Source organism: Miniopterus natalensis, chromosome 21, assembly GCF_054644295.1.
Source record: "Miniopterus natalensis isolate mMinNat1 chromosome 21, mMinNat1.hap1, whole genome shotgun sequence".
NCBI classification, from domain to species: Eukaryota; Metazoa; Chordata; class Mammalia; order Chiroptera; family Miniopteridae; genus Miniopterus; species Miniopterus natalensis.
In genome coordinates this window covers 18,306,205-18,320,760 of record NC_142101.1, presented here as the reverse complement: position 1 = coordinate 18,320,760, position 14,556 = coordinate 18,306,205, and the positions used below count along the sequence as shown (strand labels likewise).

Below are 14,556 nucleotides of genomic sequence, written 5' to 3'. Positions count from 1 at the left end.
TTGAAAATTAGCATCCAAACAGCAGCGGATTTGCTGAGAAACAAAATGTGAAGTTGTTAGTTTTATGAGGAAATGATTCTGGTATCGGGCCAAGAAAGACGAACAATTATGGCACCACTGTGGAGGCTGTTGTAGGTGACATAAATCTATCAGTGAGGAATTTCTTCAGGTACAAGCGACAGAAATTCAGTTCAAACCGTCTTAAGGAAAAAGAGAACTGGTGGATTCCTGCAAGCGGGTATTCCAGGATGGAGCTTGCTGTAGTCATGGCAAGAAATATCTTGTGTAGCTGCAAAATGTGGGCCATTTCTAAGTTTCACAAGAAGGACGCCCACGGCTCCTAGTTAGAAACCCCAGCAGAAAGAGCCCTGTTTAACCCTGGGGGGGGGGAGCAATGGGACCAGGTGTGGGGGAGGCAAAGGGCACACGTCTGGGATGCAGACCCCAAGGGCTGGATAACAGGAAAGGGCTTTCTAAGATTTTGTGCGCGTGTAAAACACAGGCCACAACTCTCGTGCCCTCCAGGCAGGAGTGATTTATGGGTGGAAAGGCAGCATTTACATCGAAATGAGATTCTTGCTGACTCACTGCTTTCCGATCGCGGATGTCCAGGCCTAAGGAAGCTGTCCAATCTCAGCTAAAAGCATGTGAAATCTCTAGTAAAGCACCTTTCGGAGATCAACCTCTTCAATAATAATGGCTCTTGCTCAATGAAGTATCTCATTTTCTGTAATTCGGATTTTCCCCCGAAGACTAGAGGAGAATGATCAGTGGAGGCCACACGGTTGCTGCTCGAGGCCCTGCCTGTTGACTTCCCCTTTCCTCGGGTCCCCAAGCAGGACTACGCAGCATCATTGTCATCAGGTTCTGCATTTGCATTTTTGTTTTAGTCTAGGTTTTATATGACATTAGAAAACCACAGTCAACACTCAAGTTTTAATAGTTTATACCTTCAAACTGCACGAATCAAGACAGTGATGGACACAGAGCGACCACTTAGTATCTTGAAGTGGTGAGCTATCTGAAAAGAAATAAAAATCCCAATCTGGTATATGGGGGTATAATGAATATTTACAACATCACACTGCAGATAAAAGGAAACAGCGGCGCTTGACCTCTCCTACTTCAGAAGGCTTGATGTCGTCAGGGCCCAGGGATGGTCAGGAGCAGGATGCCTCCTCTAAAGCTGTCAGTGAGCAGGGTTTGGGCCACTGGCAACCGAAGAATGTGAGATCCGAGACAGAACTGGAGTTTTCCAAGCCTTCTGGAGATTTTCCTTGCAAAGACGTATGTGTTTTGTAGGTAGAAGACCAATGTGGGGGCGATTTCTGGACCGTTGATAGAGAATATGCTTCAGTTATGGAATCCCACTTGGCACCAAGGAATTCTCCCTTTGGCGCTCTGATCTCCCTCTGAAAATTCAGCCAAAGCTAACAGACTCAGCAGCAGGTAAATGGAGAGGTGTGTTAGCATCAGGAGCCGCGCCGTCTAAGGTGTGCATGCGGGGAGAGCAACGAGGGGGAAAGAAGCTGGCAGCAACGGCACAGGGTGTCCCTGGTTAGAAAACGTCACCTGCCTGCTGCCAGGTGTCCACGGTAAGGTGTGTACCCATCTCGCCCTTGGGACCCGTGTTATTTTTAGAAAGCCCCCAGGCATAGGCTCGGGGTTCGGGCGTCTCCGTTAATCTCCACCTGGCCTTCGGACGCGCTATTCACCTGCGTGTTTCAGGGGGAATCTGTGAGTCGAATGCAATGTTTTCCTTTTTCACATTCTTTATTTTTTTTTTACTGTGTCCTCCTTACAGTGTTGATGAAATAGAAAGGATTTTGTTCATGCGCCTGAGGAATGTAGGGCAGGTTTTGTTACATTCTTTCTGCCTGGGGATAGATGCTGAGAAGGGGATTGGAGGAAGGTGTGACATTGTATCGTACAGAACCGGGTTTAAAACTGTTGCTAAAAATCGATCCTCTGTCAGAGCAGAATGAAAGCTTCCGCTCCCACGGAGGAGGTTAGGGGGGCGCAGCGAAGGAAGGAAACCAAGACAAAGAGCGCGGCAGAGGAAAGTGTATTTTAACAGCAGGAAGTGACATGAAAAAAAAAAGCATAAAAGTGTAGAGGAGAAAGACAGGATGGAGAGCGAAAAGTCAAAATGAACGGCACAGGTGAAAAAGCCGCCTCCAGAAAACTGGAGAATATATGAAGGTGAGAAGAGGACCTCCCAATTACAAACTTGCTTCAATGCCTAAATTTTGCTAGATTTGGACAATGGCAGGATAGTATTTCTTATGCTGCATTATTCTTTAAATTTTTTTTTTTTTAATTTAGCAGCATAGAATTTTCCACTCGGACAACAATTTTAAGACACACAAAACTCAGTGTATCATCGATGCAGTGGCCTCCGCGTGGCCTGGAGCCTTCAGGTACTTTGTACCGTTTGCATCCTGTGGGCTGCGCGGACTTTTATTTATTTTGTCATTTTTTTGGTTTTTGTTATCTGGACACTTGGACGCCAAGTAATTAAGAATGCCACAAAAGTAAAAAATAAGGTTATAGTGCTTTCTTCTAAGTGAAACGAGAGGAAGCCTTACCCTCCCTCTATCCTCCAGTATCTCAGCGCCTAACACTCAATAGCTATGGGTTTTTTTTTTAGTGTCTTGATTTCGAGTCTGCTGCTGATGCATAAGTATTTAAATTTATTACATATACAAGCAGACAATGATAATGTAAATAAAAATATAAATCTTAACCTGGAACATTTCAAAGGTAGACTTCGTAGAGCTGTCTTAGCAGCTGAGGAGCAGGTCCGAAATATAAAGGTGATATTCTCTCCCCCGCATCCCAAATTAACGATGTGGGGGTAGAACTTTCTCATCTGGCAAAGTGATCCCAAAAGTTCATGCAAAAGAAACAAACAAATCCACAACTCTGGAGCGACAGTGAATGTGGATAAATGTTAATTTCCTAGGTGTGAAAACTTTTCAGGCATCTCAACAAACATTTGTTGAGACTTGGCTGTTTTGAAGGCGTTGTGTCAGGAAGATAAGCGGCAGGGAGGAGGGTAAGATGTCAGGAACACCCAGTTAATCGTGGGGCAGACCACAGGGCATCATAAACACTGCGAGAAAAATGCCCACAGGGGTATGAAGTGCCGGAAGGAAGAGGCACCGTCACTACCTGGACAGAGCAGGACACCTGGTGCGGGACATGCCATCTGAGCAGGTCTGGAGGGGCTGGTGGGGTTTTGTCCCTATGACAGAGAACAGGTTCCTCGGAGCGCACGGGGAGGTCCCCAAGGGCATGGCGGTGATAAAGGCTCCCACACCCTTAGATGGGACGCATTCAGCGTCCGTGCAGACCCTGACCAAGCCGGTTCCTGCTGCACGTGGACACTCAGCCAGGCTCCCAGCAAGCAGAGGCTGATACTGAAAAACCAGCTGTGGCCCCGGCCCGCGCCCTTCCCCGACTGCGTGGACCACTCCTGGGGGCACCCCCCGGGCCGGGGCCGGGCCACCTGCGAGCCCACGGGGCCAGCAGGGGCAGCGCCAGTAACTGACCCGTCCACCGACCTCGAGGTGTCCCCGAGCTTCCCCAGCCACCCTCCCAACGTCTCCCTTGGGCGGCCTGCAGCGCCCCTTCCCTCTTTTCCAGGATCAGGGAAACACCTCCCTTCCTGCAGATGGTAAAACGGGGGCTTTCCTGGGGCTGGGGCGGGGATCCCCCGCAGGACCGCGCCCTCCGCAGCCCGCGCGCCCCGTGCAGGCTGCGGGCCCGGGGGCGGGGAGCCCCGAGGATGCTCCGAGCATCCCGGTCCCCAGCCCGGGAGGGTCCGCGCCCGGGAGTCCGCCAGTTAAGCGCCCCCATTGGCCGTCCCCGCGGCACCTCCGTGTCGTCACTGTTATGCAAATGAGGGGGCGGCTCATTGGCTGGGCCTCCAGCGCAGCTCGCGGGGCGCGGGCGGGGGCGCGGGCGGGGACCCAGGCCCGGTGCGCGGGGCACCTGCCGCCCGTGCGGGCCGCGCTCAGCCCCGCGCCGCTCCCGCGCGTCCCCCTCGGCCGCGCCCGCGTGTTTCCCGCGAAGTTACTTTTGCATTCCCGCCTACCCCGAGTCCGGGGACCGGGGCGGCGCCGAGCCGGGGGCGGTCCCTTGGCAGCGGGGATCCCGGTCGCAGCCAGACTTTGGCTCCCGGGCTGGGTTTGCATCACCCCCATCCCTGTCGGGGAGACGAGCCGGCCCCCCCAGCCGGGGCTTCCGGCGGACCCTCCCCGCCCTCCAGGCCCCTGCCCCGCGGCCCACCGCGGCCCCCCTCCCGCTGCCCCGACGCCCCCTCTCCTCCATCCGCCTGCGCCCCACACTCCCGGAGGAAGGATGGTGGATCTGGAGAGCGAGGTGCCCCCTCTCCCTCCCAGGTACCGGTTCCGGGATCTGCTGCTGGGGGACCAGGGATGGCAGAGCGACGACAGGTGAGCGGCGTGGTGCGGGATCCATCCCTGGATGCGGCGGAAAGGGGGGCAGGTGGGGAGCCCAGGGGGCGAGCGGGCGGGGGGCCCCGGAGCCGGGCGCAAGTGGGGGAGAGGGGCTCTGGCCTGTCTCTTCATTTTGAGCCCCTGGAGACGTCGCTACGGACCAGGGAACTCCCGCGACCCCTTTCCCGTGCCTGCAGCGGGTTTTCCGCATGCATCTGGTGCATCTCCCCCGGTGCTTTCTTAGGATCTGTGTGAGGCTGGGATCAGAAGTGCAAAGCAAATGGCCCGGCGCCTCCGGGCCGGCGACTCCCCTTTCCCCCTTAGGTGCCGGCCACCAGGCTCCAAAATGTGTCCAGGCTGCCGGAACAGCGCAGTAGAAACTTACCCCTCGGGCACCCGCGGGGCTCCCCCTCCTCAGCGCTGCCCTGGGCCAGGTGTCCCCCGCCACTGGGTATTTTATGCTCTATCTGCAGTTGCAGGTAGACAGTCGTTTTAAATATGTAACAGGTGGTTGGTGAAAATGACCACCTTTGCCATTGACAGGCAACTGCGCCTATTATTAATAATAGTAATAATGGTGTCTGCAGAGAATGATCCGATCTTTTCAGAATTAATGTTATTTTTAACCTAAGTATTGGTCTATGCCACCAAATTAAAACAAGTCCCGAAACTAGAATATTTATTATTAGCAGAACACCTGCTGCTCCTGGGATTTTCTGTAGCATCCTGCTGCTTCGCTGAACGTTTGAAATCCCTCAAGCCAGCCCGGTCTTGTTATTTCAAAAGCACGTTTTATGTTGCATTGAATTGAGCACTTTTCTGGAGTAGTCGTTTCACGTAGCACATGCCGCATTTCCTTGTTTTGAAATAATACGCTAACTGGGCTCTCAAGTCAATCGAAATGTCTCCTTGAAGTTCACTTTGCTATTGATGTTGTACTTTAATTACGTAAAAGATCCATTATTGGTCTGATTCAAAAAAGCCCCTCTCTTCACCCCTGGGGGTCCCTTCCCTCCTCTCCTCAGCGTCTCAGCTCCCGGTGTCAGCTCCTGCTCCTGCCCCCGGGGGAGTTCATCCTGTGCATCCACCACGGGCTTCTTGTTGGCCTCATATGAGTAATTTAAAGGGACACGGATGTTTTGCAGAGGATGATATTTCAATTCGGTCTTTGCTTTTTAGGCAAAAACACATCTATTGGTTAAGAGTTAAAAGAATGTAAACCAACTTAGCAGTAGGCTGGGAACGTAAGGTGTTCTGGCTGAATGAAGGGCCCAGAGAGAGGCTATTACCCAGGTCTGCAGTGCTGGCTGACACAGATGGGTTGTGTTAGCCTAGGTCCGCGGCTTACATGTTCGGAGGGATTGAATCTCTACTTGTGACTCCAAGACCTCAGGATCACCGCGTAGAACAGAAACCCTCTCCTCTGGGTAGAAAGCACGAGATGGACTCATAGGACACCTTTTGGACTTGGTGGTGGTAGCATTGTTTGCTTTTTAATGTCGTAGCCAAGTTATTAATCGTTCGTGTGGTTGCTCCCAATTTTCTAAGGATGCTGCAGATGTAGGTCGGTAACTAAGAATCTTGGTTGGTTGAATCCTTCCTCAGAGAGTCGCTGCTATTTTGAAAACAGGTTTTGCGCATGTATTTATAACGTCTGTTATAATAAAGTTTATGCCAGTCCGACTTCACCTTAAAAACTGGCCAGTGTTGCAATGAGGTATTGAACATTTGAAAAGTTGTTCGCCTACTGACAGGAGAGTGGACCCTTTCCACCCTGCTCTTCAGTTCAGGTCTGTCTTACTGTCTAGCACGTGAAAATGAGCGAGGCCCATGGTCGCGGTGTGAGGGGTGTGTAAGGAGAGAACGCTGTGGGCCGATCCGGATACAGAGCGTGTGTGCTCCACGCCAAGGTTCTCGGTGACCTAACCTTGGATGGATAGTTCACTTAAATTTATACCTTACCACCTTTGGGTAGGGAAACATACACATACTATGTACGTGTAGATTCACGCGGTGAGCAATAACATTTCCGTCAACCACAAACAGCATATATGACAGTGGTCCCGTGAGATTATAATGGAGCTGAGAAATTCCTATCACCTGGTGACGTTGTGGCCGCCAGAATGTCCTGGCATGACGCACTCCTCCCATGTTCGCGGTGACACTGGTGTAAACAGGCCCACGACCCTGTCTGTGGTATAAAAGTGCAGCAGCTACAATTAGGCACAGTCCATGATAGCTGATCACGGTCATAAATGACCTTGTTGCTGATTTATATACAGGGCATCTCCAAAAGATGTACGTGCACTTTAACAGCTGGAAAGCTCAGCTGTGAAAATGAAATGTGTACTAATAAACACTGCCTTTATCATTTTTCAGAGAGTGTGTATACATTTTTGGGGGACACCCTATGTTTACTAAACTATACTTTTTATTATTATTATTTTAAAATATATATCTTTATTGATTTCAGAGAGAGAAAGGGAGAGGGGGAGAGAGAGAGAAACATCAATGAGAGAGAGTCATTGATCGGCTGCCGTCTCCACGCCCCCCGCTGGGGATCGAGCCCGCAACCCAGGCGCGTGCCGAGTGGGAACTGAACCGTCACCTCCTGGTTCACAGGTTGATGCTCAACCACTGAGCCACGCCGGCCAGGCTCTCTTGTGCTGATTTAATCTTGTGCTTTGTACAGTCGCGTGCTGTGGGCCCTTAGCCCAGGGGCAGTAGGCCTTACCCTACAGCCCAGGCATGCAGTGGGTTAGGCCTTCTAGGTGTGTGTAGGCGCTCGCTGTGATGTTGGCACAAAAACAGGATCGCCTTAAGGACACGTCCCTCGGAATATCCATCCTTCTGTAAGTGGGCATGACTAGATGTATAAGGTACACATAACAGAACTGTGTTCTCTATGAAACAGACGGGGCGTCCCAAAAAATGTATCCACACTTTAACAGCTGATAGCTCAATTCTGAAAGTGAAATGTATTTTAATAAACACTGCCTTCATCATCATTCAAAGTGTGTGTACACATTTTTGGGGGGCACCTTATATAACGCATATGTAATATATGTGTAGTGTATGTAACAGTGCCATCCTTACAGAATTACCAGCTACCTCTCCTTCATCAGCATTCTGATACCTATTTCTGAGCAGGGCGAGGAAACAGAGTGAGACGTGGCTGTGCGGGTCATTTAGCACGTGCGTGACGTTAGTTCTGGGGGCCATGAAATAAATTCGACAGTTGCTAAACGACACCAGCGCTTGTGCCTTCAGGATGTCTGTTGTATACACGACGCTCGTTTATTTCTTCAGCATCCTGAGTCAAACACACAAATCTAATTCAGACGGCTCATATAATATTTCTTTAATGGCTGTTTTTCCCTTCCGCTAATCTCTGAGTGCATGCGACGTCCCAGGGCCTTATTAAGTTAGGTTTGGGGACGGCTGTAAGAAAGACTATGACACGGCGCTTGCCCGGGAGGTGTCTGCACAGAGTTAAGGGTGAGCTTCTCCCCAGGATGTCAACAGTATTGGTTCTGCTGTGATGATGGTTCTTGCAGAATTGCCACTTTAAGACTATCCAGAGACCACGCACTATTTGTAAACAGGGTAGTCGGTGTCTGCTTGAAAAGATACTGGGGCTGGATCCAAGGAGTTGGTGTGTTTTGCATCCGATACTTAGAGTACTTGGTCTCTTCAGAGTCACCCCGTGGTCGAAAGCGACATGACTAGAGGCTGGTTTTATGCGGAGGCCATTCTGTAGTATGAAGGGCTGTTGCTGTGTTAAAACCCAATGCGCCCTGGCTGCTGCGGCTCAGTTGGCCGGGTGTCCTGCCATGTACCAGGAGGCTGCTGGTTCGGTTCCCGGTCACCGACACATGCCTGGGCTTCGGGCTCTATCCCGTCGGTGGCGTGCAGGAGGCAGCTGACTGATATTGCACTCTCACATCGATGTTCCTCTCTCTCTCTCTCAAAATCAATAAGGTATTCTTTTTTTTTTTTTTTTTTTTAAATATATCTTTATTGATTTCAGAGAGAGGAAAGGAGAGGGAGAGAGAGATAGAAACATCAATGATGAGACAGTTATTGATCGGCTGCAGCCCACAACCCGGGCCTGTGCCCTGACTGGGAATCGAACCCCGATCGCCTGGATCCTAGGTCGATGCTCAACCGCTGAGCCAAGCCCGGCTAGGCCAATAAGCTATTCTTTTTTAAAAAATCCAATGAGGCTGAGCTCCCGTTGCCCACAGTGCAAATTTCCCGTTTGAATATTTCTAAGAGTCACAAAACCGTCAAGATTCAGAATATTCTCCTGAAGTTAAAGATCGGTGACTGTCGGGTTTCAAATGCCCTTTCTTGTCCTTCATCAGAGCTTAGTCATTTTAAAGTGTGGAACACAGGACACTTGATGTGGATAAATTATCACCACTGAGGATAAATTACAGTTAATGGACAAATCTCAGCTGCAGTCATGCAGAAGTGGGCCATTTATTTAATTAACACCATTTTAGTTTTCAAATATCTGCTCAGTCGTCTCAACTCCATTAATTTTAAATATATCTTTCATATTTTATAGGTTGCATTTAGAAGTAATGCAAGCAAGTCACCTAATGCATCGTAGTAAGTGGAAAACATAAAAGGATTTGAACGAAAGAGTACAGTTCAATCAATTAATGGTTTAAGAGGTATTTTTTAAATTCGGGACATGTTTAGATAGCTTGTGGTGTATGTGTAATTTTAAATATCATACAATTCAGATATATTACTTTATGTAAAATTAAACTGGGGGCATTAAATTGGGGGATTGGGTTTTGGATTGGTAGGTGACACATTTATATAATTTAGCAATTTTATCACCCTTAATGAGTTACATATTATTTTGAAAAGTAGCTATTTAATGTAAAGTATTTATTCTAATTTTTTAAGTTCAGGTCGGTCAAGAATGAAGTGTCATTTTTACTGCTTGATTACATAGTGGAATCAATCATGAATGTACAATATCTATAAAAAAGATTTAAGCATTTACTCTTAGAGAGAGAATCTGGACAAGTTGTGTTTCTTAGCACTATTACATTAAAGAAAATCTCCACAAATAAGGCAACAAAAACTTACCTACTATTGAAGAAGGTAATGGTGCCAAAAAAATTACAGAATATAAATATAAATTTAAATATAAAACAGAAAAATGCATTGCTTAATAGTTATTGTTTTTTAATAGTTATCAAGAATTCAAATTTTAATATTCTATATAAAAATATGTATGATTCCTTCCTTTTGACTGGTTCTTATAAATAACATTGAAATGTAGCTTTTCGAATCACTTAAGAGTTTGTTTTTCAAGTTTGATTACGTTCATCACTCCCTTACATCCATTTTCTGGAAATGGTGATGTAATCGGAACAGGTCCTCTGCGAATGATACACTTCTAACTTTCCAAAGTATCTCTACATATAATAAGTCTTGGATAAGGGAGGTTGGAGTGTCGTAATTTCATTTTCCACATAAAGTATGTGACATTTTAAGATTTAATTTTCTACTAAACAGCTTTTCCATTGGAGCTTCAAGTAGTCGTGAGGATGGGAGAAAAAATACTCTTACAGATGGATGACCAAGAAAATGATGTCAGCCAGCTTGTTTTATCAAAATTAACATCCCTTTTCCCTTCTCTCTTACTAATGTAACTCTTCAACTTCTGCAAAAATAGACTTGAGAGGTAGTACAAGAAATAATACAGATGAAAGCTAAATACAGCTTGGTCTTCATGGATGGTACAGAAAAATTAGACGAACTATATATTTAGTTGTAATGCATACCTGCAGCTAGGCCATGATTTTATCTTTTTGCTGTTGTTAACAGTGAGTGCGGTATTTTTATTGGCTTTCTCAGGTCATGTTCTTGTTCATTAAAAGGTTTTATATGTTCATAAATCCTTTTGTCATTGACGGTTCATTAGTCTTTATTTGTATTTTTATGTATTATCAATGCTGTCTAAATTACCTTTAGTAAATGAAGCAAAAAGAAATATTTTTTTTACAGTGAAGTTTACCCAGTTACTTTATATATTTATAGTTTGAAATTAAATTGGTTTGGCCTCTTCTGTGCAGTAGTTAATACAAACCTTCAATCAAGATGTTTTTTCAACTAATGCTTTTCCTGAGTTTTAAATTGCCAATTAAAAATTTATCTCTAAAAGCAAGCAAAGCAACAGAGAGTGATCCCAAAAGATAATTCCTGTTTTTCTTTGACAATCTTTGGCTGGACATTGGATTTTTTTTTTTTATGGGCCGTGAAAAAACAACAATTCTTTTCTCAAGGATCTTAATCATAAGACAGTAATTGGGTTGCAGTCTGCTTATCTATTCTACAAAAAAGTGATCATGCACATGCTTGGGGTAGACAAATAAAAATCCAGGCTCCGTGAAGGCGAGAGAACATGGCTAAAATGTCTTTGGGTCTTTCGTATCCAATCGCCTGGGAGCAGGAGAGGGGGTTAGAAATCTCTGGCCTTGATTCCCCAGTAACCAGATACAAACAGAACAAGCTCATCAATAGAACCCAAGATGTAAGTACAATTTCAAGGGAAGGAGGAACCACTCCACATACTTGGAAAAATAACTCATCTGTGCCAACTAATTCAGTGCACCGGTGGTGTGAGATTCATGGTCTCCTTTGGCTGGAAGTGCAGATGGGTTTGGAGATGGGAAATGAAGAGGTTCCAGTTGCAAAGCTCTCACTGCCTGGAAAGATTAAGCCGAAATGCCCCTGGGTTGGCGGAGACCAAGGACAGGAAGGCTTTTCTCCACAGTATTGTTTTAGATCCATCATATTTATCTGAATATATTTTTTTTACAAAGAGAAGCATTGCAGGAAAACACAAAAAAATCCAGCCTGTCGAGCTCAGCCGGTCGTTAGGGGACAGTGGCTGGCGGCAGGTCCTCAAATCTTTGGCCCCTGTCGCGTGCAGCGTCTTAACTGGGCTGGCCTTTGGAACTGGGCTCGAAGGCCCTCATCTCTCAGGTAATCATGCCATGGTCTCAGGAGAAATCACTGCACTCGTGTGTGCATCTCTTGAACTCAGAGGTGAATGGCTTCCAATTTTCACAGTGGGCAGATCTGTGCGGGAAATGGGCGTTGTACACAAAGCCACAGAGCAGCGACTGCGAGAAATCCAGGGCTCCCGGGTCGTGGCTCTGCAGCACTGGACTTTGCACAGGATCATAACGATGAATTGTTAGCACCAGGCCCGCTCAGGCCGTCTTGTAAATCGCTGTGTGAACAGCAATAAAAGCGGATTAACACGCTTCAGCCTCACTGAACTCCCTCGGGCAAAACTTGTCGACTGCCCACATATGGCAAACAACCGGGTATTAACCATGGGACCAGATGTGTGTCTTAATGACCGACGGCCTTCTGTCTCAGGTCTGTCCAAACGGAAATACCCCGGGATCTCGCAGGGTTTAGGGCGCTCAGGAAGCCAGACAGGTCCCAGGAAGGAGTGAGGCAATGACTTTATTTATTTATTTATTTAATTTTTTTGGAATGAGGCAATGACTTTATTTATTTATTTATTTATTTATGTTATTTTTTTTGGAGTGAGGCAATGACTTTAGCAGCAGTCATACTGTGGGATAAGGACATTGGCTGTTTTTAAGTATTTCATGCATTGTTTTACCTATTTTTACTGAACATACAAAGAAAAGGTGAGAGGGGAGGATGATATTGAATATAGTACTTACCACAGAGACAGTGAACATTCACCAAGAGCTTAGTATGTGCCACGTGTTGTTTTAGGCACGTTACATGTATTGTTTCATTTCACCTCCACACTGGCTCTGAGGAATTCTGCCATATCCCCCTTTTTGCAGATGAATGACCCGAGTTACAGAAATGTGGCACTCGCTCCAAGTTACATAATTAGACGAGGTAGACCCAGCATCTAATTATTGTGCCTCCCAATTCTGTTTATAACATGAACACATGGGATTGAATGCTGTTAGATAACAGAAGGAACAAAAGGCAAACTAGTGTGAATGTTTCTGAAGGCAGGAGAGTCGCGGCGCCTGTGTCTCCCTCCAGGCCAGGATGACAAGGCCCAGCTCCAGCTCCAAGGAGAGTTACGGGATTTGTGAAGCTGGTCATTGTTGGGGGGAGAAAAGCCTATTAATTTAACTATTAAAATAAACTCAATTAGAAAAACTTGACAGGGTTTTTTCTTTTGACAATATTTCTAGTGACTACAATGTTTAATAATAAAACTTTCTGAGAATATGTTCACTCATCTGTCCTCTGCTAACCCGTCCGTCTCCTGAGCCTTCTGGGGATTCCTGCACCATCAGAGATAAATTTCCCTAAATCCTCAGTTTTTTCCAAAGAGAGTTTCCTCTGCTTGCTTCTGCTGGCCTTGAGTTAATAATCTAGGGAACTTGAACTCTTCCCATTGTAAAATGAGAACCGCCACATCCACGGGGCGTGCAAGAGGCAACCCATCCATGTTGACCCACCGAAGTTTTGATTAAAGGTATATTGATTAATAATTATCTTTCTTAATTAGGTGTTTTATGAACCGTGCATTTATATTCTTTGTTTATGTGTTTTGGTACCTATTTTTGGTCTATGGATTTTATGTGGACTTTTTATTCATTATTTTTGTACAATAGTGTCTCAAACATTTTAAGTCTATAATCACAACCTGACAATATTTTCGTCTTGCTTTTAAAAATATCTTGTAACAGAACACAGTGCTCAATCTCATAATCTATTTTTCTCTGTCTTATACTTTTCGCACAGCAGGTCCCCATATTAATACCTCTAAGGGGCCTTTTCTGCCACATTTAGCTATGGAAATGATATACAATTTTCTTCTCGAAAGAAGTGTTCTTTAGGTAGCTATTTGTCAGCTGGTACCAAGCGTGATGAAACTGTAACAGTAGTTTATTTGTTCATTCCAAAACGACAGGTGAGCATCCCTGTTATTTCATAATGTCCCCCCCTTTTCCCTTTCCCCCTCCCACCATAACCCACTTTTTTATTTCTGCACATCTGGCCTTGAAATAGCTTCAGAGGACATTGCTTTTCTGCCCCATCCCTTTTGATTTCTTGCACAGTTGCCTGCCTTCATTCATAAAAATCGCTTTGGTCAGGTCGTTCCTCACTGCAGCTACTCTCACTGCCTTCTCTGTGGCCCAAAGGACACAGTCTAAACGCGGCAACTTCACGTGTGAGGACCACCAATTCCGACACCGAATGTCCTCTGAAACCACTCAGGAAACTCTGCCCTGGGCCTGCTGTTACTTTTCCCGGCCACAGGTCTTCTCTCCACTACCTGAGCCTGTTGAAATCTGACTCAGAGCTCGGTCCCCCTGCTCTTGGCACTGAAGGATCTCCAGTGACCTCCTGACCTAAATTCTCCCTGCTTATGTCTGTGTCCTGGGCTCAGTCAATGTTCATTGAGATCTTAATGAGGGGGGGGGGTAAACTTCTAAAAATTATTGGCATAAAGTGATAAAATGTGATGCACATCCCAGGCAGTGCACTAAGAGGTTGCAAAAATAGAGCCAGGCAGACAGGGCCTGTTTCACGACGCGTCCTCAAGATAAACAATGACCAGTCCTCAAGCTGGTCACACAGTTCATCCTGACACTTCCTTGGTAGTTGGGGAACCATGTGTGTAAACTCACTGGCTTTATCTAGAGGAAAAACAAACCTCTCAGGTCTTTATTACTGGAAATGGTTTTGCAACCTGGAGCCCTGGGTTTGGCTGCTGTCCTGTTGCAGAAACAGGGGTGGGGGTGGGGGTGGGGAGTGAGGTCGTTGGGGGGTTGAGGAGGGGTGCAGTCTTGATGTTTACAATGCAAAGAGAAGGCTCCCAGCCCACAAAGGGCTTGCCTACTTCTCCAAAAGGATTTATAGCATTTCAAAGGAAGGAAGTACTTACAAATAAAAACCTTCTAAAGTCACTGCTGAAAGAAAAGGGGGTGGATGGAGAAATCTCTTTCTGTGTTTGAACAGGGAGAATGAAGTGTCTTTCTTCTAATTTTTATTTGTCCTTAGGATACCAACAACATGGGAATGTCTTTCATTCTTGGATAAAGACCAG

The 14,556-nt window shown here is 46.4% G+C and overlaps 1 protein-coding gene across 1 annotated transcript in view; it reads left to right on the top strand.

The window, feature by feature from the left end:
• Positions 1-4,314: 4,314 nt before the first annotated feature.
• KCNT2 (potassium sodium-activated channel subfamily T member 2) overlaps positions 4,315-14,556 on the top strand; it is a 103,166-nt gene continuing 92,924 nt past the window's right edge. Inside the window, exon 1 of the mRNA XM_087829047.1 lies at positions 4,315-4,460. Coding sequence (XP_087685173.1) covers positions 4,366-4,460 — 95 coding nt within the window. The 5' untranslated portion in view covers positions 4,315-4,365. The remainder of the gene's footprint in view (positions 4,461-14,556) is intronic.